At 40.4% G+C, this 25,766-nt stretch overlaps 1 protein-coding gene across 1 annotated transcript in view; it reads right to left on the bottom strand.

Moving 5' to 3' along the window:
- Positions 1-25,766, bottom strand: part of LOC129174305 (cadherin-12-like) — a 100,096-nt gene that overhangs the window by 60,748 nt on the left and 13,582 nt on the right. The window contains exon 2 of the mRNA XM_054766166.1: positions 5,494-5,923. Coding sequence (XP_054622141.1) covers positions 5,494-5,748 — 255 coding nt within the window. The 5' untranslated portion in view covers positions 5,749-5,923. The remainder of the gene's footprint in view (positions 1-5,493; positions 5,924-25,766) is intronic.

The following is a 25,766-nucleotide window of genomic DNA, read 5'->3' as shown; positions in this document are numbered from 1 at the left end:
TTAACAGTGATTATTATGTACTTATTAGTGATGTGCGGATCGATACTGAAATATCAATGCTTCCGATGCCAGCTCTTCATGCTCTGAAATCGATTCTCAAATCAAAATGTCGATACTTTTGATACCTCAGTCATTTGAGGTATTGTTTGTGTGAAACGTTTGTCTGTTGACTGATCGTAAACAGAGCCATGTGTGCATTGGTATCACCGATACCAGTTTGTAAATACACTGGGCTTGATGGAAACTGTTCTTTGTGCCAATAAATGGTCATCACATGACGCCTGGACGAAGACAGAGGCGTGGGAACTTTACTCGATACTCTTGATCGGATTGGAAACATCACGAGTATTTTTTAGGGTACAATAATGCTGAGGATTTATGATCTCATACCAATAACTCCGATTGCTTTGATAAGAGATGGGGGGGGGGGGGGAAAGCTCCAATGGGGCGGGAGATTACCCGTACTGTGCTGCAGGTGGGTTAGCGTGAGCAAATCAAGCGCTCCTTTCCTGTGACGAGCCCGTCGTAACTCCCCCTGAGCTCACTTGTGTAAACAAACATGGCGTCGAGCTTCAACGCATATCCTTAATCGACCTTATCAGCCACCTGAAACTCCAGCATCGATACGACACCCAGGGCCCGGGGGCTTGTTCCTATTGCATCTGCATTTGAAAAGTGCGAAAAGTTTGCCAGAGACGACCCGAAGGCGATGGCGCTACGTGATTTCATCAAATAAATGATGGCGCTGGATGACCAGCCCTTTACCATCGTTATAGGATACCAGCTTGTGTCGACTAGTAAACCGCCTTGGAGCCACTGTTTCTACTCCTGAGTCGTTCAGAGTCGTTTTGAGTCGTTCTTACCTCCAGGTGTGCACAAACTACAGTTAAATCAAAATGTTACAAATAATAGATATAAAACTTTACACTATTAGGAAAGTATGCATTATTACTGACTTACTAATGTGTGTTTTTTGCTGCAAAAATCAGCGACTGTGCGGGCATCCACTGTACAAGACAACAGTGGTAGTTGTTAATAATTGCCGGGAGGAGCGATTGCATGAACTATCTGACGTGAAGCGTACGTAGCGAGCGCCCGTGTGCCCGTGCGTGAGCAAAAGTATACTTCCAACAGCAAAAACCACAAAGCAGTCAGTCCAGTTGAACTCGCCAAGGCGAAAGCAGCAAAAGGCTGACGCTCCCTCGCACATCTTCGGCGTTGTAATGATGTAATTGTCATATTAACCCCCCGACGTCGTCCCCGCTTGAACTACTAATCTGCAATAATGTGTAGAACGTGCACTCCAGGATCTCAAACTAATTAATCACCGCTTGTGTTTTTTCTATTTTACTGTAATGAAGTCTTATTTTCCGACCTGACATTTTCTCCTTGGCTCTTCTTTATATATATATATATATATATATATATATATATATATATATATATATATATATTTAGACCACAGTACTTTTTAACGGCATTTAAGCATCCAGAGATAAGGCAAGGTGAGCCATTAAGGAACCTGCTTGTAAAAACGTGCTTGATTCCTTATGGTAGCAAGAGCGCACGGGATCGCAGGGGTGTTGGGTGTTGGGTGGCGACCTTATTTGCACCTCCGGAGTCGAGCCCAAAGGACAATTAGAGGCAGCTGCTGTTTGTTTGCCTTTTTATGTGTCGCCAATGCACACATATCAGGAGTTATGACGGCGCTAAATCACTGTCACCATGTCAGACTTGTGAACGTCCCATACAGGAAAATAAGCATTACCGTGCATGGACTCCAGCGTTCAAGCTAAAGCACATTTCTAGACATGTCCTTTACGTCTACGCTCCCTTGTGCAAGACATCCCACACATAACGCGTGACGTCCTCTAACCTCCGCAACACAATGGGCCTCTTTCACCCCACGTACGCGCTTTGTGGCATTCAAGCTGCGTTTGCTTACCTGAACTTGTGAGCTGACACAGAGTCCCCCGAACATGTCAAGTAGTGTTTTCATAAGTGGCCGTTGTCATTTCTTTTTGTCCTTTCTTGGTCTTACGTGATTCCCCCAGCACTCACACTGCTCTACAATGTGTGGAGTTGGCTCTATTGTGCAAAACTAACTAGAAGCTATTTCTATAGAAATTGCATGTGAATGCTGAGAAGCTGAAGCTGAATCGAAATGTTGTTGAAATGTATGACTGCAGAAGTGTAGAATGAATGTAGAAATATCTCGAATGATTATTGAAATATGTACAATGAATATCGAAATGTGTTGATATCTGGAATAATTGTAGGAATAGTTTGAGTAGTTTTATACCTATGACAGTGGCTAAAATGCTAACAGATAGCATGCTATCACAATAACACTGAGTACCAAAAATGCCAGGACGGTTCTGGAGTAAGTGTCATTCATATCTTGTAGGTTTATACCTAAGAAAACGGCTAAAATGATAACATGCTAACAGTTGGCCTCCTAGCATTTAGCAAAATACAAAAAGTCCCAGGGTAGTTCTATAGTACCTCTATATTTTCTTACCTTCTATAGTACCTTGTTGGTTTAAACCTAAGAAATGTTTAAAATGCTAACATGCACACAGTTAGCATACTAGCAAGGTAGCACTTCGATAATAGTTATAATCCATGCCTTGGTGGTTTAAACTAAGAAATGTTTAAAATGCTAGAATGCACCTAGCAAGATATCAAAAGTGCCAGGGTTGTTCTTTCGTAATTGTAATCCATGCCTTATAGGTTTATACCGAAGAAAATAGCCGTAATGCTAACATGGTAACAGTATACCTTACAGTATACCTAAGAAAATTACAAAAATGTTAACAGTTAGCATGCTAGCGCCTATCAAGATGGCGTGGTATCTATGTAAGTTTACACCGACGAAAATGGCTAAAATGCTAACTGTTAGCGTGAAGAATAATAAATGGATGAAAAATGGTGTCGAACTAGCAGGAGGAATGATTCATCCTGGACTGGTTGTGCTTAAAATGTGAAGTGAAATAAAAAGGGCACTGAAGGATGATTAAATGTTACCCGCGGCATCCCGACAATAAGCTCAAAGGGACAAAGTCGCAAGCTAATGGGTGAACTAGCTGATCCGTAACGCCGGGCACCATTCCCTCACCTCCTCCTTGCCACCCCGCTGAATTCTGCACGCTGTCATGGCCGACGTCCCATCTTGTTAGTCACCTGAACGCAATTTTTCTTTTTTTTGTCGGGGGGGGTGGGGGGGGACAAGTGGCAATTAACTCCCCAAACATGTGACGTGACACCAGAAAATGCAGCACATGACCACTAGGGGGATGTTGAGGAAAACTTGGCGTGTTGTTTAAATGTGCTGACAACACTGAATACTTTTTACATTTTTTTTTTTTATCAGGCAATCTGACTTTTCCAGCGCTAACGTGCATCTCTATCTCTCTGCCTGCACTGACCAAGCAAAAAATAATGGGAGCGATACGGCAGACAAAATGGGATTTGACTCGGGGAGCTCATCGCTCGATGACTCGAATCATTGACTTTTATGGAGCAGCCCAAAGGGTAAGTAAATTGTAAATTAATACAAGGAAAGACTGAGGAGACTGGAAACGCTGCGGCTAGCTCCGCACACACGGCAGGTGCACCCTCGACGGGCTGAGATAGCAAATGTTTTCCTAGGATGAAAGCAGGCACACAGCTGGAGAGGCTGTAGGAGTTATGAACAATAACAGAGGAAGAGGGTTGTTGCAGGGCATGAAACATGCATAGCGGCTTATCTGGATAAAAATAGTAGCCACAGACTAACCGATAACGATATCTAATGAGCTGGATGAAAAACTAACGCCATTTTTAAAAAAAATTTTAATCAAAATATCAAATTCCGATTTGTTTGTTCGATTTTAGGCGAAAACCAAAAACACACCCAACAAAACCAAACCTCAAACTGAAGCCCTTGGCCTAACTTTTAAACTCTATATAAAAAAACCACTGAACTGAAGCTCAAGCAACAACGCACGCTAGCGTCCATTAAGTCTTTAGTTAAATATGCAATCGTTTTCGTACCACCTGTGTAGATAAAACGCCCTGCTTTGTCTCAAAGAAATGATCACCGGACAAGCTAACAAAAACGATGCTTGTAATTAGTCCCCTAATTGTTTCTTCATTTGAACGCTCCCCACTCACACTCTTTTTATTTGCTCAACGCTGGCAGCCCCGGACTGTGCACACCTGCTAACAGCGGCGTCTTAAGCACCGAGCGCGGCTGGTGGTCCACTTCACTTCATTTATGTGCCTTTTGAAAGCGAGTCCTGTGATCTTTTCCCGCTCTTGTCAGTGAACTTGATAAGTCCGTTCAGGACCATGTCACTGTCACCCTGCCCTCGGCTTCACACCCCCAGCTTTTATCCTGCTAGCGCCTCAATCAATGTGTAAGACCGGTTGCCACTTTCATCTTCAGAAACAGCGCGTCCATTATCATCTGGGTGGAAGGGTCATGCGAGGGCCTGGTTCTCCACCCCACAGGCGCTTGGTGGGCTCCCTGGTCAAGCATACCATCATCCAAAAGTCACACACATACAGTTCCCTTTGCTTTGCCCTGTTATGATCGATAAATCCGGATCAGGTTTCTAATACTGCGGCACATAATAGCAGTGCAACGCGGCAACTGTAGTTTTTCTCTATTGCTGCGGTGAACTGGAATAAAACTGGAAAACATCATAGTCTTTTTTGGGATGCGACGGAAGAGTAGCACACAGCATGCGCCATGTTGGAGTACATGGATACTCTAAATATGAAGAGGCTCCCTAATGACGTGTAACCGGAGAAGACATGACAAACCTTAAGAGTCCCATTCGACACTGTGTTGACAGTCTGACCTTTTTAGCTTGATGGCTAGCGCTCTTGACTCTCATTCTGCGGACCCTGGTTCAAGTCCCAGAGGAACGCAGAGCTGACTGGACAGGTGGGTTACAGACGCAAGCACAATCCGCTTGGTCTTATCAGCAATTCAACTCTTTACAACAATTCTCTGTCAACTTTGCAATGATGAACTGGAATAAAGCTGAAAGATCCAAGAGAAGAGTTGCACACAGCATACGCAGTGGCGGAGTGCATGTGAGTACATTGGTAAAGCCTACTCCCTGACACCTTAAGGGTCACACTGGACATCGTGTTGACGGTCCAGCTTTTTAACTCTTGACTGTCATTCTGCAGAGCCTGGTTCAACCCCCGCGGAGCGCAGGGCTGGCCGGGCCAGGTGGGTTAGACGCAAGGACAATCCACTTGGTCTTATCTCCCTATTTTTACAACAATTCTCCGTCAATCATTCAGCGAACAGCAGCATGTCCACCCACACAGGTGAACCAGTGCCCAATGAAAGGGTGGTAAAAAGCTCTATTCCCAAAGCAAATCTTCTAGATTCAGCGCAGGAGGGGAGACCATGTCAAGATTTAGACTTTTTGATAAATCATGGCTTATTCCGACACACACATCACGACTAAGAAGCAAAAGGAGGTTGTTTACCTTGCCAACATACTGCGGATCGGACCCCATGTACTCTTCCAGCACAAAGAACTGGTTCCACACCCATCCCCTCTTGACCCGCTGGAACCCAGCCGGCCCATTTCTTGCGGGGCCTACTGAGTTCCTGCCATGCGCCCTCCCCGCCGTCCAGCCGGGTCCCGCCAGTGGCGATGAGGGCGGCCGTAGAAGCGACGAGGCAGAGCCCGCCTCGAGGTGAAACCAAAGGAACAGCAGCAGGCAGTTCCTTGCTAGCATTGGCGTGCTGGTCTGTGCGGGTCACGTCTCAAGAGGGGAAGTCGGGCGACGGCGGCGAGGGATGAGCCACGGTGACAGCGCTTGTTAGCGAGAGGGTGGAGGTGGTGGTGAGGAAGGGCACCACCCGGGTGTTCCTGCTTCTGTCAGGAAGGAGGTCGCTTCAGGACATCATCACCTGAAACAGAAATGTTTAATATCTTTACTGAGCAAACTGGTTCTGCATTAATGACACCGGTACCCAAAACCAAAAAAGTAATCGACTTTATCGGACAGTGACAATACGGTTTCTTCGTAATTCGTATGCAAACCTAATTTCCAGACAACATTGAGTTCGATGAACTCAGGGTGAAACGGTACACAGCTTTTCTCAAAGCGCATCGTTTCGAAATTGAGTTACTATAAATATCGTACGGCCTGTGCTTTCCATTTTAGCGTCAAAAGTTGTTAGAGAAGAAGTCGAGATACGTGTGTTACGATGTTACGTTGTTTGTTAACAAAACATGGAAGGCAAATCAATTGACTACAGATGTATTTCCAGCAAATTTCAACAATAACTTTTAAGTCGGTCACAATAATTCAACGAAATGGTCGTAGCATTCCATCTGTAATACCAACAAGCAATCTTTTACGATTCCTTCATCGCACTTTGGTCAGCACCGAGCTGAGATTGTCGCCGCCACGGTGACAGACGCGCGGCTCGCCGAAAACAAGATAAAGAACGTATAATCCGACTTGCAGACATGCAATTTAACACATAATCTGCTCTTTCTGCCACTCCCTGCTCTCTGTTTGTGTCTTTGTGTCGCTCATCGGACGTTGCAGCGAGGCTTTTTTAAGCGCCGCCTGTCACATCCTTGTCACGCCGCCGCTGCCTTATTGAGTCGCGGCAGATAAAGTGGACGTCTGGAGTAAAAACCCTCTGAGGGGACAGCTTAAACTCAGCGACGACACACAATGGAATTATGTCGGTTGCAGGCGCCTTACGAGAACAAACATGTATATTCTGCTTATTTTTCTTAATATGTCAGCCAATTTCAAGGCTAGTTGTAGGAAACTTGGCCAGGATTGGTTTTTCGTTATTATTATTTTAAAATTTTCTGAGGCCTCTATTGCAAGGAACATAGGAGATGTATGCCTACACTCATTACACTTGTGACCCATTTGGTCCTATTGAATCCCATTATAAGCACATTTTTGTGATATACTGTAATCCTGACATATCATAATGCATGAATACCTAATAAGTCTAAGCCTTTAGCTTCAAAATAATGGGACACGGGTTTGAGGTGTGATGAGCCCCCCGAAACCACGTTTGTTGTTTATCTCTGCTTCCTCACCTAATGAAATTTACACTAATTTCATAATCACAGCCCTCCATGACGTCCTTTCATTCATCACGCCGACTCTGAACGTCGTCCGAGGCAGCAGATTACGGCGTGAACCTCCTTTTCTTCTCCGTCACCGCTGCATTATCTTTAAAGTCAAAAGTGATCTACAAAGTTCTCTTCGTTGACACGGGTCACACGCGGCTCTCCCCGCAGGTCGCTCCTCATTTAGCCGTGGCATAATAGAAAACGACTGTTCCTGCAATCCCTGCAAAATCACGGCGCCCAGGGAGGCCCGCATGCATATTTGATGGGCTAACTTCATTAGCATGTGTCGGGCTGGCGGTCACGCGCTCTGACCCGTCGCTGACGACGCCTCATCATCGTCGTCGTCTCCTCGCGCGTCACCTTCACTTCTCTAAACGCGCTGTCGGCCCGCATTCTGCAGGAGGCTTCCACGCAACATGAAACCTCGTGCAGGCTGCCAGGAACATGACAAACAAATCTTGATGAATAAGACGAGGAGGGGGTCATCTGCCTCTGGATTTTTCCTGAAATGTGCCCTCCGGAAAGTTCCTAAAAATCTACGTGAGATTCCTAAAAAGTTCCCAAAGTGCAGAACAGTTATGTTTTGAAATGTATTTCAGCAAATCTAGCATAATGAAAACCTCTTCCTGTTGACCATATAAGGACATGCACGTGCAAAAAAACACCAAACAAAAACAGTATGAGGCTACGTCCAAGCTGGAGTTTTTTAAAATATTGACCCTGTCCCAAGGTTTTCAAGGTCAAAAGCTACTTTTGAGTGTGGCTGAGAGGCCGAAACCTACCGAAAAATATGACGTTGTTTTTGTTTCCTTTATTTGTGGGCATGCCCATAACACAATTAAATAAAAAATAAATAAAATGTCCAAAAAATAAATATATAAGATAAAAAATATATATAAGTATGAGTAAAAAGTAAATACAGCATCATGTTTTAAAAATTCCAATAATAAGGGGATTTTGAAATAATTTTATAATCATTTGTAATAAGTATAATACATTTTTAATACATTTAAATAAAGATAAATAAGATTGTATGTAAGATAATATTACTTTTTTTAAAAAGTATAATATAAATATGTGAAATATATACTACTACTACTATTAAATAATATAAACTATCAACATAAAATTGTCTATTAATAAATAATGCATGGATTTTTCTTTTAAGCTTATAATAATAAAAAATAAAATAAAATACCATACAGATATAATCATAAAATAAAATACAAAATATAATTTATAGGAAAAATGTAATTATAAAGAACAAAAAGTAAATCGATGACTATAATATTTTAAAATAAATACTTACTGTATTAATAATCAAATAAAAATACACCGTTATTGAGATTCCAGTGAGGTCGTCCCTCATTTATTGCGGTTAATTGGTTCCAGACCCGACTGCGGTATGTGAATTTGTATGATTCAGTATCGTTAAATGGAATGTTTTTGGAGATAGAGAATAGAAAACCTGTTTATGACTGTCAAATATGTTTTTTTTTACCATTATTGGAGCCCTGTACACATGAAGCAACACCCCTATAGTCACCTTTACACTCCGATTATTCTTTGTAGTCAACCACGAAACCGCAATCATTTTTACATGAATAAGATCGATAAGATGGTTGCTGCAGCGAGGGACGTCTGTATATTTAAATACTGCAGCATTCAATGCAATGTTATTGTAATGGTATTAATATGTGCAAGCAGACTTACAATATAGGCAAACATTGCGATGGTATTTGTTGCAAACGTGACTAAATTGGCACCTATTAATATGAACGCATGCACAAACGGAAGCTATTCATTGACGTCTCTTGTTAAACGGGTGGATTGTTTCATTTTTGTTAAATAAATCCATACAGGACAAACTCCCAATGACAAAACTACTGGGAAAAAAAGCAATATAAAGCTGATTAATATCCGATGGTGTGTTTCCATGGTGTAAAAGTAGCTGCTCATGTCTAAAAACACAATTGCCCTGCGCTCCAGGATGATGGGAACGGCTGTGAAGACGGTGCACCGCCAAGGCCAGAGAACACTTTAATATCAGCAAAGCCTTCGGGGGTGGGACGGAAGAAGAGTGGGTGGAAGTAACCTAATGAAAAGTAGCAACGCAGCACAACGCCTCACTCCTCACACGGAGCGACAAGTGTTGCGCTGACGGCCGACATGTTGGAAGTGGACTTGTTAGCCATGTTCTCATGCATGTTGCCCGTGAGGCCTCCGGCAGCGCAAAACAAAAGAGACTTTAATAACATCACATGAGTCATCGTCTGCGCTTTATGCTGCCTCCTACGCACACAGTGTGTGGACCATATAGGGGGCTGGGGGGGGTTGAACTTCTAATATATAACATGTTCAGACCCATATCGTATATTTTGGGACACCTACCAATGTAATAGATGCAATAAATCACATGCAAAAACGTAACATTGAAGAGTGGGACAGCATTAGCAGCACGAGCATAGCTATGTGAGGCTGAAGTGCTAACATTACACTCACGTTTTAACAGCGATGTTATGCTATGTTGGGATATTTTTCTGAAGAAAAGCGAAGAGAGCAACCATCCAGCTCCCACGTCTGCAGATTACTGACGCATCGTTATCACTGGTGGTACAATAAGATGTGTAGCGAAGCCCGCTGTCCTCCGCCAAGCTCATCTAGCTGGGTGTGGGTCCGAGGTGGTACCATGTCCACGAGGATGGAGGTTTTTCCTTCATGATGGCGTTTGAGCGGCCCTTCTCTCAAAAGTGGAACAAGTGAGGGAGATGATAGATCATTAAAAAGTCGCTTTGACATGCTAGGGGACAGTCAAGTGCAATCCAAGGCACCAAGTGGCACTTTCGGACCAAATCACAAGCACAAAGAAAGTCATTTCCGGAAAAGACAGTACAGTGGCGAATCCTCGGCTCCGATGGTGACCTCCAATGGCGTCTTTTTTTGTACTTTTTATGGCATTGTGTTAATAGTTAATATTCATTTCTTTTTCTTTTTTTTTCATAAATGAAAGACTTCATGTTCAAATAACGAGAGGCTGAAATTTGAGACTTTCATTATTTAGAAGAACACAGAAAAAGACAGGACGTGCTCGCCACATCATCTCACTGCTGATTAAAATGGAGTCTGCCGCCTCGTCGTTGGGGCGGCAGGTTGATTTTGTTTCACCGTGAAACCACCATTCCGTCTGCCCCCCCTTTTGCCCGTGAAGGAATATCAGTCAAATATCTTCATGCTGCTCACATCATACCCTTGATAGAATGAATATATATTTTCCCTCACATTTCTGCATGGTAACTATTCTATAACAATTGTATTATACGATACAACCATAAAAGTCACATGTTTATGTACGAGCGGCGTATTTATGAGCAGGAAACACCAGACACAAGCCAAATGGGTATCAAAGGAGACCCCAGACATCTTTGATGAGCAGCCATGATGCGCCAAGATGTTCTTCCTTCTCGAGAAGGCCGCTTGAGATTGTATATTTCTGCTAAAATAAATCAAATCCGCTGAATCTGAAACTGGCATCTGCTTGGTGAGTCTTGATTGGACATAAGCAGACACACCAGTGAAGGGTGATCCTGGTTCTTCCAGGACGCCACTCATGTTTCTCCCTTCTCCCATCCCGCCATCCCCCCCGATCATATCTAATTTATTGCCGTCTGCTCATCTGGGCTGGAAATCTACACGCCGGTGGACTCGCTTGCTGCAGTTTTTATCTGTTAACATTTAGCAACGTCTAATTAAGTGAAAGCACAGAAGCAGCCATGCAGCCGAGTAATGGCGGTCGTAATGGTCGGGGTACACTGCGTGTGTGTGTGTTTTATTAGACAGGGGCTAACGACAGGACGACAACAGCTGTAATGGGGCGCTGTGATTAAAGAGGCGATGCAACATCAACAGTTTGGGTTTCAAGGTCAACGGCTGGCGAAAGTTCTCTGATGGATGAATAATCAGGTCAGGGATCATTCGCAGCATCGCTTGTGTCAGTTGAGTGTTCACAAGCCTTTTTTCGGAACATTTCTTTTATTTTTGCCGAGAATCGGAAAGCATGAAGACGTATTTTTATAGTGATCTAGCCCCTAGTGGCCATAACTAGAAGTGCATTTCTTGCTATAGTACACTTGGCTTGCTTTTCAACTGATTATTTGGTGGAAAGAGTTTTATTTTTCATTAGACCCTCTGGGAAAAAGTAACATTTGGAATTAAAGATGTTATGTTCGGGGGTGAGGACTCACTCTTTGTACAAAAATCATTCAGAACTTCAGGTGTCCGTTAATTCAAAAACATTTCTCAATTGTAGACAGTATGTAAATTAAATAAAAATAATTTCACAAAAATGGTCATATATCATTGATTTTCATTTGTAATTATGTCACTACTACTACTATTACTGCTACTACTACTACTACTCATAATAATAATAATGATAATAATGATGGTAATGATAATAATAATAATGATTACCAGATAATAATGTATTTACTTCTTTGTTATTTAAGTCATATAAATTGCATTATAAATAATAAAAATAATACATTTTTGAGAACTTTGAGCCAATCTTCACTTCTCTTCTTAAACAATGAGTCCAACAGTTAAACCCCACCAACTGCCCTCTAGACGTTGAAGGAGGTTATAGACACCATTGGGCGCAGCCTTGTTCTTGTTATGAACAGCTGCCCTTAAGCAAGCTGTAGTTAGACCACTTCTTAAAAAAAACAATCCTAAACCCATCAACTCTGTCCAACTTTCATCCAATATCACATACGCCCTTCCTGTCCAAGGTCATGGAGAAACTTGTCTTCTCACAACTCCAGTCATATTTGTCTATCCATAATATTGCTAAGAAATTTCAATCTGGCTTTAGAATTCATCACAACACAGAATCCGCGCTATTGAAAGTACACAATGACATCCTCACAGCCCTTGACGCTAAAAACTCTGTAGCGCCGGTGCTTTTAGACTTTACAGCTGCTTTTGATACTGTGGACCACTCAGTCCTCATCTCCCCCCAGAACACTGTGTTGGCCTACGTGGCTCTGTGCTTAAACGCTTCATGTCATACCATATCTCACCAACAGGACGTTTTCAGTAGTCATCAATGATTTCTCCTTGACAACCGCCGCCCTGTCTTCTGGCGTGCCCCAGGGTTATATCCTTGGGCCTACGTTGTTTTCACGAAACATGCTACCATGAAGACCAATCATCTCCAGACACAATATCCTACTAATGCTCCAAAGTACGCCCATATCACTCCAGTTGTCCGTTCTCTCCATTGGCTCCCGGTACAGGCTAGAATCAATTTGAAAGTCCTTTTGATTGTGTTCAAGGCCATTAAAGGCCTTGCTCCCGCATACTTGGCTGAGCTTTTAACTGTCCGTCACCACTCCATGGCCCTGCGCTCTTCTCAACAACCTTAGACGTCCCAAGGATGAAATACAAACAATGGGGGGATCGTGCTTTTGCTGCGTTTGCCCCACACTCTGGAACTCGCTTCCACCTGCACTCCAATTTACTACAGAGTTGTCAGTTTTTAAATCTCTTTTAAAAGCTCATTTATTCAGACTGGCTTATGAACCGTGATGATTATATGTGTTTTAGTTGTGATTCTGTGCCTGTATTTTATTTTGTTTTAGGTGTTTTTATTCTTATTCGATCTTACCCTGTTCTTATTTGCTATAACCTGCTTTTACTCTTGTGAAGCACTTTGGGCACCATTGGGATGTTGCAAGGTGCTGTACAAATAAACTTTGATTTGATTTGACATCATTTAAATGATCTAAATAATACAAAAAAATGGAAACTGTGTTAATACTACTCCCATTGCTACTACCACCACTAATTATAATAATAAAAGAAGAACAAGAAGACAAATTACACTAAAAATAATGATTACCAGATAATATTGCATTCATTTATGTATTATTTAAGTTATCTAACTGACATTATAATTAATAAAACATACATGATTCATTTAAATTATTGAAATAATTAACAACCTACCTTTATTCAAGTCAGTTTATTCTAATTTTTGTTCTTATTGTTTAAGTCAAACAAAGCAAATGCATTTTTTGTTTTTTAATGGCCTGTGCTGTCTGTTGAAACATGGAAACGCATCATCACATCCCCAAGGTGCATTTTAGAGGAATGTGTTTAAGACACGCCAAGACAAGGAGTTTCAATGGGAGGAGAATTACTTGAGGAAGTTGCAAACTCTACAGTAGGTTTTTGGGGGCGGCATGGCTCAGGTGGTAGAGTGGTCGTCTCCCAACCTGAAGGTTGCGGGTTTGATCCTGCGTCCTCCCGTGGTCATGTCGACGTATGGTTGGGCAGTTGCTCTTGAGCCGTGTCATCAGTAGCTAAATAGTAGCCAAGTGTCAAAGCGCCTTGCTGTACGAGTGAAAGACTATTTACCACGTAAGGATCTTGGTGGATCAGGACCAAGAGTGGTCAGACCACTACGGACTGTGACACAACAAACCAGGATCAACCAGAGCAACAACATTTCAGCAAAGTACAAAAGTCCACCTCCGTCTTCTCCATCTTCACCTCACACTCGCTGCAATCTTAGAAAGTAAGATCGAGACTTTTGAGATGAAATGCTATCGTACGCAGCACATCGCACCAACAAATGCATCAGAAATGAGATAACTGCAGCCGTTGGAACCCACAAACATCTGCTTCAAAACTGTGACAGAGCGCAGACTTTGCTGGTTTGGCCAGTTTGGTACCAGATCAACATCACGCCTCGGACGTGTGGAAGGAAAGCAGGGAACTGTCTCACGTTCCCTATGAGTACCGTCAATCCCGCATGGGGGCAGTGGTGGAATTGCCACACAAAGCAACAAAAGAGCCCCCATCGGTGCTGCCGGTTTTGTATGTGCTCCCATTTGACTTTCAGACTATTTTACGTGTGACTAAACTCCACATCCCATTTTCTCGTCGCCAGTGCAAGGTGTGCTATCTTGCCTCGTTATAATCTCGCTTCTTCTGCACACTTTAATGACGCTCGGCAGCAACTGCAGAAAATTCAAGCCTAGAGGCTTTTTTTTTTTTTTTTTTGTCTCGCAGTTCAAACCGTAACAGCGGGGTTTTTCAAATGGAGGCAGGTGAATCGTGCAGCAAACACACACACTGACTCCTGTCAGATTGGCCTGTGGGGTTGGTAGTCAAGCTGGCTTCCAAACACGCCTTTTATTTTAATGCGCACCCACTCAGCCGGGATCAGTGGAGAAAGCCACAGGAGGTGACCATCACCTGCACCTATTATCACTCCATTACATGACGCCTCCATGCGGGTCACAACCACATGCTGGCAGGTTTTCAGGTCGTAAATGCAAATGATGCCCCCCTCTAGTTAGCTCCACTTAGGCATGTACTGTTTTGCCGTGAAGCCTCTTTTTACTCACTTTTTCATAGATATACGCTCACATCACGTAATAACATGTCTTTTGTCCAAAGGTTATTTTCATCCTCGCATGCTAATTGGCAGGCTGGCAGCTGAAATCTGTCTGTACGTTTACCTCGTTGCCATGGCGAACACCCAGCATGCCCTCCCTCTCTCCCCAGACGCTGACCTGTGCAATTTCTGCTATCCCAGCCTCGCCGTGCGTTCTTGACAAGCAGATTTAAAAAGTGGCGGACGGAGCTAACGTTGTGATGGATGACCATGACACCCACCCCCACCCCCTCCCTACCCCAACATTTGGCAGCCATTAAAGTGTTGATGTTGGCTTGTAATGGACCTGATGGAAAGATGACAACATTCCAGCTCCTTAAACTTCTGCCGTCGTCTCACGAAGCGCATCTGCGACTGCTTCCATTTATTGAGGAATAGAGCCACACGACTGGACACTTAGGACAATTCAACGCTTCCATCTTTGTGGATGCCCCTTGTTTCCGGTCCCAGCGCGCAAAGCGAGGTCCATAAAGGGATGCTTGGATGAGTTTGGTATGCAAATTAGCAGGAATAAAAGGATTTCACAGCACTTTACTGCTGATGGGGGAACAACAGTTTTTTTTTTTTAAAGCAGGCTTTGCTACACATCTTAAAATAAAGCCTGGATTGCCACCAACTATGCGCGGGAGCCGTACGTGAGACCATGTTGTTTTTCTGCAACGAGTAGGCTAACCAAGCAGGATGTTGCTCTTAAAATGTGTGTACTGTTAGCACTTTAGTGATGCTAACGTCTGCCCCACTCTTTAATGTTACGTCGTATGTGATGCAGATGGAGATGCGTGGATGGAAAAAGTGGATAAAGTACAATTTTGGACGAGGACAGGCTCCAACTAGACAAGTCGGAGAGGCGGTGCTACAAGGTGGCGCTAAAGGGGAGGCTTTGTTGGTGCTAGCTGAGGTCATAGTCGCTGCCGTTTGGATGTATATATATATATATGCTGTGTATAGCGCCACCTGTTGCTTCGGCATGCATCCGATGCTCGTTGTCGTCCAATTTGACAAAGAGCTGAAACTGGAAGACAAGATGCTGCATCGTCATCATCATCACCATCCAATGCATTCCAGCTGCTGCCTGCACTCACAGTCTTCCATTCAGATTCACTCCAAAGTGTTTAATTTTGCACTTTTATTCCAAATACAAGCACATTAGCCTCCCCTCCGCGCCCAGATTCATCACTGTGCTTTTTTCTATTACCGCAGTCATCTAAATGCAAATGGGGAAGTGTCCCTTTTCTCCAGCGAGGAGGACGCTCCTGGCACAGCGTGCACGCCAGCCAGAATAGAGACGCCTTCCTCGCCTCCGACTCAAGGAAATGTGATCTCCGCCGCCGACTGCTTATCATGTTGACTAAGTTGGGCTGCAAAAGATGTCACCGATTGAACACGAGCGCAGGGCGACATGCTTTTTGTACGTGTGTGAAGCCTATGGAAAACACCTGAGCTTTTTTCAAATGTATTTTTATTTAAACGCTGACAATTGAACTTTCTCTGCTTCTTTGACAGCACGACAAAGAAGCAAACAAACGATGTGGAAAAGAAAAGTCAGGGAAAGAAAATCAATGTAGCTGCGGAGTTGACTGAAGGCGTGACAATTGTCCTTTTTAATTGAAAAACGTCGATAATTAATTAGCTTATGATAAGCTAATTCATTCTCATTAATTAATTATCATTTCCTGAGAACGATAAGCTGCTTATCATGTTTGGAAAACGCGATGCAGTTTAAATTGTGTGAGATGAAGAATGTCAACAACCTGTCACTTTTTAACGGAACTACGTTAAACCTTTTTTAAAATTGTATTTCTGTAAACAAATGGTGTCCAAAGGGCAGCCCACGGCCCGTTTGCAGCCTGAGGGACATCCTTTTATTGGTTTCCGGCATATTTTCAAAATAACTCCGCATGTTAAGCATCCGAACATTCTGAATGAGCGTTAAAGTGGGATGGAACACCGAAGAACAACAAACGTGAAGATTAACAATCGGAACTTCACCACGTCCTTTTCTCATTCATTGGCACGCTGCATGTTTGGAGAATAAATATTAAAGATTAACTTAGTAAAAAAAACTCATTTTCACGAGATGATGATTTTTATTGGCCGCCTGCGTATTTTTTAAATAAAAAATATTTTATTTTATTTTATTTTAAATTTCATTCTGAAAAGTAGTAACATGTCTCATTTTTGGAAAATAAGGGTGTACAAAATGCAGGCCTGGTTCCTTTTGTGGTCCATATTATGCATAAGAACATTACAAACCAGCATTCGGGTCATGTTGAAAAGCAACAAAAATGTCTTCAATTTCTGTAAACCAAGGGTATCCAAAATGCAGCCGAGGGCCCATTTATGTCCCACCGGATGTATTTTTATTGGCTTACGCATATTTTTGTAAATTTTTATTTTTTTAATAAATTAAATTTCATTCTGAAAAATAAGAACGTGTCTCATTTTTGGAAAAGATGTCCAAATTGCAGGGGGCCTTTTACACCCCATGGGATGTCTTTTTATTGGCCCCCTGCATATTTTTAAAATAAATTAGATTTTATTTTATTTTATTTTATTTTATTTTATTGTGCCCACAGGATGTCTGTTTATTGGTCCACTGCATATTTTAAAAGTAAAATAAAATTGTTATGGGTAAGAACATTACACACTGAAAAACAACAAAAATGTCTTCAATTTCCGTAGTCTGGTCTGCCAACTGAGGGTGTCCAAAATGCGGTCCAGGGTCCATTGGTGGCCTACAGGACATATTTTTCATGCTCTTCGTCACCTGTAACCAAAGCTGCTTAGCTAAAATGCTTGAAGAGTTTTCCCATGTACAAACTTCATTAGCGTTTCGAAGTGATGTCTTCCACGTGACCTACTGGAGGTGTCAGGAGTTTTGATTTGAAGAGTCTGCCGCGCGTTTGTGTGGGACAAAGGTTTTAATCTCCTCCGTACATCAGTGCAGCCTCAAGTAGCCGATAAGAGACTGACGACGGCGTGAAGTTTTTTTTTCCTTTCTTTTTTTTTCTTCCACCGGAGGCTAATTAAATATATTTCCCGTCTCAGCAGAGAGCCCGGTGCCGTCTGCCGCGCTTGCCGCAACATAAAGGGAGATTTAGTGTTGCAATTAACATTTTGGCATGGGCTGCGGGGGCGTGCAGAGATCTCAAGCACGCGTCAGGTGTGTGTAATAAGAACAAACAAATACATCAAGCCTTCTTTACACAGTTAGGAGGACGAAGTGTGGGATGATGCAGAGGCGTAATGCATCGACTTTCTACACAACCTCATCAGGGATGTACACATTTACTTGTTTTATAGTCGAAATGCAAGCAAGCAGTAATGGTTAACATTGTCCTTTGACTGTGTTAGGAGTACTGTCTTGTATCAGAGATAGTCTGCTCCAGTTTAGTTTCATCATTGACTTACATAATAGCAGTTACATACTGCATGTGCATTTCTTTTGTCATTTTTTCAAGTAATTTTTTGTATTTACATTATTTTTTAACTATTTTTTTTGTATAGTTTCATGTTGGTCTCACAAGCACAAAAGGTTGTGTTTTTATTGGTTTGACTTCAATTAAATCTAATGGCAGAATAATATGACAAATATAATTCTACTTTTTTTATTTTATTTATTTTTTTTTTTTAGGTTATCTTAAATTGTTTTGGTTGTTTCGTCCAGACCATAGCAACAATTGTGATGAAATAACTATTTTGTCAATTTATAAAAAATATATATTTTTAGTTTTTGTCCTAACTAAAACTGCAATGTGTAACTTAACCTCAGTTTAAGTTACAGTAAATGTAATATTTAAATAGATGTAGTATTTAAATATATTTTAAAAATTATATCATTATAATATAAATTTAGTATTATAATATATATATAATGTAAAATGTGTATTTGTATTATTTTTATTAATTATTTAATATATCCAATTATATTAAACATATATATTTAAAAACATGCAATATAAAATATATATATATCATGTTTTATATTAAAATATATAATACATGTGAAATATTAAGTTTATAATGTATAAATATTAAATACATTTACTATGTAAACCATAAAAATTATAAATATAATTATAATTCTAAAATCTAACACTATAACATTATTTAATCATATATACTTTTATAAACAAAATCTATTTTAACCAATGAAATCAGGTTAATTTATGCCTAATATTGCTGGAGTTCAATGAACAATAAATATAATAACAATAATAATAAACTTTTGTCTGTACCTAACTTTACTAAGTGTTTTTTGCTGACTAAATCTTTCTTATTAGCTTAAGTGATATAAAAATCAAAGCGTTGTGAGGACTAAAATCATCAACAGCTCCCATGAAGTGACTAATAAGCACAAAGCGTATGTTCCATTTGTACTGCATATGCAGGGAGTGAATGAGGAAGGCGCTGTCCGTGGTGCTGATTCATGTTTGAGTGCCAGCCTGCAGCGAGTGTCTAATGTTCCATACTGCAGCCAGGACTACACAGTGCATCTTCTCAGGCATGTCCTGTACATGTTTACGTACCGATGCTGGTGATGCTTGAGAGAGCGTCTACTGTGGTCCAAACGCGGTTAGAATAAATAATGTGAATCACTACGTCGCCGGAAGGTCCACTTAATTATTTACATCCTCAAATTGCTTCATGGAAGGGAGAATAGGGAGACAATTATTCCACAATGAGAAATCCACTTAAACAATCTTTTTTTAATCATAAAAGAAGACATGTTGTTCAATGTGTGCAGGGATTGGTAAGATTGTGTACCTAATCAAGTGACCCGACTTGGTTGTTGTCGAGGAGAAGGCTCATGCTTTAAAAGTGACAGGTCGTCGGTGTTGGCCAGTATCAGCGTCACAACAGAGGCGGCAAAGAGGGATTACTGTCAGCCAGGACGAATGCGTACCGCCACCATCGGCACGTCCAGAACCCCTTTTTTTTTTTTTATGGATGCTTCTCTGTCAATGAAGGTCTAAAACGTCTGGTATTGACAAGGAGGGGTCAGAAGCGGCCGTATAGTCTATATCGTTATCGTCGTTTGGATTACATCTCTGTAAGTGCACCCGGGGAGACGCGGCCGGCGGGTCGTAAAAGGTCCGTGCAGGCATCCCGCCATGTGATTGAGAAATGTTGTATGCTGTTAAAATGGGATGGATTTCCCATTATGTGTGCTGGCTGCACTGTGAATATTTCAAGCAGGACCACCCCCTGTGATCCATAAAGTCAATAGCCCCCCTCCCCATCTGGCTTAGAAAATCGGGCTGCCGGCGCAACAAAGTCCAGCCTGCGAGGAATGAGATGGAATCAAGTATTAGCACGAAATGCACTTTCCCCCGATAGATGTGCTGGTAAATTTGGTGAGTTTTCGAGTATGTTAAAGCCCCCAAATGGCAAAAAAAAAAAGCATAGCTTCTGTGATGATTCCATGTGTCCCATCATGATTAATGTGTGGTTTTTGCATCACTCAGATGCACGGGTAGTGGGGCTTATACTTTATGAGCCTCCGGGGGGCACCATTGAGAGGATTTTGAGGGGGGGGTGGAGCCCAGTACTGCGAACAGATGACGTTTTCGCCAGAATACACGCGCTTGCAAAATTTTGTATGTTTTCAAGGATCTTAGAAAGCCCCAAAATGCGATTTAGTATCCATAAATGTACCCAAATAAATGAGCTGTGTCGTGATCACATGGACACACCCCTTTACAAAATGTTATGCAAGCGATGTTGAGAAGTGATGATTCAGCAATGTGAAAGCCTTGTCATTCTGGTGAGAATGAACACATTCATCACTAAAAATTCAGCAAAAAAATGGCAATTTATGTGAAATAGGCTTATATATCATATATTAAAAACAAAACTTTCTAGAAATATTAGATTTTTTTAAATTTTCCAAATTCGCATTTTATTTTTCTTCAATTGATTTATAATGATTAATCATTTCAATGTAATTAATAAATAATTAAATGAATAATATGATTATTAATCTACTTGTTAACTTATTTTAATATTTTTTTCATATAATATATTACATTCAAAAATAAACATATATTTGTATATTATATGAAAATATATTTATTTACTTTATTTTTCAATTCAATTAATTTGAAATGATGATAAATAAATATTTTATTTAAAAATACAAATATATATTTATATATAATAAAACATTTATTTAAACAAATTTATTTTTATTTTTAAATGTAATTATTGTAACATTATTAATAATTTTAATGTATTATTATTAATGTATTGTCAATGTATTTTTATAACAAATATTTGATTTAAAAATCAAAATATATTTATATATAATATAAATATGTATTTAAACAAATCACTTTTTTGCAATTAAAAAATATATTAAAATTTTATTAACGTATAATTATTAATAATGTAAATGTGTTGTACTAATTTACTTGTCAATGTAATTTTTGTAACAAATATTTGGTTTAAAAATAAAAATATATCTATAATGTAAAATATGTATTTAAACAAATCACTTTTTTTTAATTAAAAAATGTATTTAAATTTTATTAACGTGTAATTATTAATAATGTAAATGTGTTGTATTAATCTACTTGTCAATTTATTTTTAATCACAAATATTTGATTTAAAAATAAATATTTATATATAATATAAAATATATATTTAAACAGATCACTTTTTCGCAATTGAAAATTATTTTTAAATTTATAAAAACAAATCACTTTTTTGCAATTAAAAATATATATTTAAATTTTATTAATGTATAATTACTAATAATTTAAATGTGTTGTTATTATTCTAATGGTCAATTTTTATGACAAATATTTGATTTAAAAATAAAAAATATAATATGTATATATAATATAAAATATGTATTTAAACAAATCACTTTTTGACAATTAAAAATCAATTTAGATTTTTAAATTGAATTCATGTCTAATTCTGAATAATTTGAATGTGTTATTAATGTACTTGTTAATTTTTCTTTTTTGTATAGAATTTGATTTCAGAATAAAAAAGTAGAATATTTATATATCATCTGAAATATTTCTTGAAACAAGTCACTCTCACACTTCTGATCCACGACTGCACAATGAACTGTGAACATGTGGAATCCATCTTCAGAACATCACAGACAGTAAAAAGTGCACCGTCGCTCCAAATATGTCAAAGAGCTTGTTCCAGACCCTAGCAGGTTTTGAACAAGGTGTCTATGGGTTGTAGCCTGCATGGATGAACAACACAAGCTCCTTGGTGGAGGTAATCAGTCATACAAGCTGATTTGAACCTTATTTGAGCGTTTTTCGGGGGTCAAATAAAGAAATAAAAGTTCCTGACCAAGCGCTTTGGACCTCATTTCATTAAGCAGCTTTTGCAGAGTCAGTGAGCCAAACGTGATGCGGTCGGACTCTCACAGTGGGGGTGTGTGTGTGCATGAGAAGTGGGGGTTCATATGGGGTGAATGCACCTGGCAGTTCAACTTTTGCCTCCTTGTTTGAGCGTCTCCTCTTTCAACAGCGTACGGCGTGGTCATCCGCGCGGTCGCCTGATGTTTTTTCCCGCTCCAGGCGGGGGGAGCGCTAGGCCGAGCCTCATTATCAGCGGAGGCATTGAGGTTCCGCTATGATGGCGATGATCATCACATTGCTTATGCTAATGGTTGCCAACGTGTGTGTGCATGTACGCTCTAATACGACACAACAGAGCGTTGTAGTGTGATAATAAATGCGTTTTGCCTCAGGCCGCCTTCATAGTGGACACAGAGCGCCACATCCTTGTTGCAAATAGGATTGGATCCACTCCGAGAGGCATCGGGGCGCAGACGCGGTCGTCCTCGCGTTGCAACAGCGGCACCCCGGCTGACTGACAACGTGTGGCACAAAGCCGCTGTCGAAGCGGGCGGCGGTCACGTTGCATTCCGTGCACTCTCAAGTGACGACACGTTTTAGCGACGTACTTCAGGAGCTGTCAGGTGTTTCCGTCCTTGGACCCCAAACGTCTTCTTGAGTGCACAAGAAGCCTCCGTGTTGATGGAGAGAATGTTGCCTTTGTCCTCTTTTTTATGCCTTTTTGTATTGGTATCCTTTTTGTATTGGTATCAGTCCCACCTCACACCACAAACAAGGAGCTTGAACGCTTTTACGTTTGATTTCTGTCTACTCCGTTTGATATCTTGGCATTTTTAAGTAGGTAACTACTCTTCCCATTGACCTCCCGCTTAATTTGTGTGAAAATGTCCAAAAATATTTTTTGGAGGAGTATTATTAATCAAATATGTGTGCAAAAAAATGTATTTGTATTTTTGATTTTTTTTTAATGCATGATACATATTTTGAATGGGTTAAAATGAAATTGCCTACGACTACGACGCTAAATTATTTTATTCAATAAATTATTTAATAACACAAATTAATTGATTTAATTAATAAAATATATTCATCAAATAATCCATTATTTTATGTATTTATTATTTATTCATTTATTATAGTAATTAAAATTAATTGTTTAAATGTGTTACTATTTTCATTAATTTTTATTATTTAAAGGATTTTAAATGTTCTTTTTATGAAGCATACAGAGTTGTAATTCATTTGAACAAATTATTATTATTTATATAAAAATGTAAGAATAAAAATAATAAAATGCATTTATATTTATTATTTATATTATATATAAATCCTCCATTTGTAAAATGAATTCCAAACACAATTTTCCACAATAATATCTTTTTAACTAATTCAAGCTAAACTTTCTATCAAAATCAAATTTCCATTTAAAGAAAATGCTCTCCAAATAATACATTTTACAAATCCAAAAATGACAAATAAAGCAATTGAAATAACATGTCAAGTATTTATGTAAGGGAACTTATGTGATCAATTGATTAGGTGAAGATGATTTTTTTTAAACACGTGGGTATATATCTCCCTGAATGTTCTGAACTCCTGCTTCTATGCCAGTGTTTTATAGAGCGGACTAAAGCTGACCATCATTTTATCATCATTGCGTGTGTTTTTGCCAATAAAAGCAAATTAATTAGCGGCATCCATTGATTAATATCGCGCGATGCTGAAGGCGACTCGCCGTCACCGAAGGACCATCAGCGCTGGTAATCAAGAGGCTCGCCTCAACCGTTGTTAGCCGGGAGCGAGTGGCGCCGCTCCCATCAGTCAGCCGGCTAATATTAAAAGGTGTGCTCTTTGCGAGGCTCCCTGGCGACATAACTGCCCTAATCAAGCAGTTATCACGCCAGAGGCCAGAGGGAGGGAGAGTAATGAGAAAGCAATATCCAAGATTAAGAATTAGTCTTTTCTGTAATGGCTCTGTCTCGCTGGGTCGATAGCCGGCCGTGGCGCCGCATGCACAAGTGGCAGGCGGGGGAGCTTTTCACAAACTGATAAAGTCATCTTTAAAAACACATATGTCCACTTTTACGACGATTGCTACTATTTGCTATCAGGCGAAAATCCCTGGCATATCTGAAAGATGTTTTTTTTTTGTACGATTTACATTTCAAAACCCTGCTAGCATGATTTAGTAAGACAACCGCCGACAATCTTGGATAGCAAATGTCGAGGTTTGAGTTTAACGAAGTTTTAATTTCACAGGAGTTTTACATTTTTGGTACGATGTGGCGTAATTTAGGAGGACAACCGCCGACTTGGATAGTGGATGCAGAGTTTTGAGTTGAACAACTGAGCTTTAATTTCACAGGATTTTCTGTTTGTTTGCATTTTTCGTACATTGCGCATTTACGCATGGGTTCCAAACTGCCGCTAGCGTATTTTAGTACAACAACCGTCAACAAACTTGGATGGTGACTGTCTAGTTTTGAGTTGAACAATCAAGTCTTCATTTCACTGAACTGAAAACGATGCATTAAGAACGGGAGTTGAGGTTTGTTTGTGCTTTTCGTACATTGTGCATTCGTGCGTAGGTTTCAAACCTCCGCTAGCGTATTTCAGTACGACAACACGCAACAAACTTGGATTGTGAATGTCTGGTTTTGAATTGAACAATAAAGCTTTACATTCTTGGGAGTTGCTGTTTGTTTACGTTTTTTGTACCATCCGCATTGACGCATAGGTTTCGAACTGCCGCTTACGCATTTTAGTAGGACAACCACCGACAAACTTGGATCGCGAATGTCGCGTTTTGAGTTGAACCATAAAGCTTCAATTTCACAGAAGCTTTTGTTTGCGTTTTTCGTGCGATCCACATTCGCACCTTCGTTTCAAACCTCTGCTAGCGTATTTCAGGAAGACAACCGCCAACAAACTTGGATATCGACTAGAGAGCTTTGAGTTGAACCATTGGTACGATCCGCATTAACGCGTAGGTATCAAACCTCCGCTAGCGTAGTTTAGTAGGACAACCGCCAACAAACTTGGATAGCAGCTGTCGAGTTTTGAGTTGAAGAATAAAGTTTTCATTTCACTGAACTGAGAACAACATATTAAAAATGGGCATTGGTGTTTGTTTGTGCTTTTTGTACAATCTGCTCTCATGCGTAGGCTGCTAGCGTATTTTACTGACACAACAGCCGACAAATTTGTTTACTTGAGGGCAGAATTACGTAAGAACAATGTTGTTTGCGTTCTTCGTACGGATTACAAAATTTGTATAACAATCTGCATTCATCACGGATAAAAATTAGCATCCTGCGCTCATAACACATCTTTTTTTAAGCTCGTTTGTCATTCTGCTGTGCATAATGTTGCGATGAAGAGCTGATACGCGGCCTCATGTGGCTTTATCGTGATCGACGTCATAGCCTGCACGCAGACAAGGACTTGATGCTAACAGACGTGCCATGTAACCACGTCTGACTCCTCTTCCTCTCTAATTAGCCCAAAAAGAGAGTTAAACGAGCTCCGCCAGACGCCTCTTGAGCGTCGCTGTCAGCGCCGTCACTCAGCTTGGCGCTAATCGCTGTTAATTCTGTGACAGGTGGAAATTAAACATGTCTGCTCTGGACTTAGAGCAGGAAATTCCCATTCGGTGATCAAAGCTCGGCTACTGAAATTGTATTCGTTATCTGGTCGAGGTCTTCCAGCGTTGTGTAGTCGCCCACTCTCCATCCAAACGCACACTTCACAGCATTAAACACTCACACGCCTAGCCTTGTTGACACTTTTAACACACACTTGTCGTTATTTATTAGGACGACGCCACTGCCATGAAAAAACCATCTATGGTG

Source organism: Dunckerocampus dactyliophorus, chromosome 21, assembly GCF_027744805.1.
Source record: "Dunckerocampus dactyliophorus isolate RoL2022-P2 chromosome 21, RoL_Ddac_1.1, whole genome shotgun sequence".
Lineage (NCBI taxonomy): Eukaryota > Metazoa > Chordata > Actinopteri > Syngnathiformes > Syngnathidae > Dunckerocampus > Dunckerocampus dactyliophorus.
The sequence above is the reverse complement of the archived record's forward strand: the minus strand, read 5'-3'. Positions and strand labels throughout refer to the sequence as shown.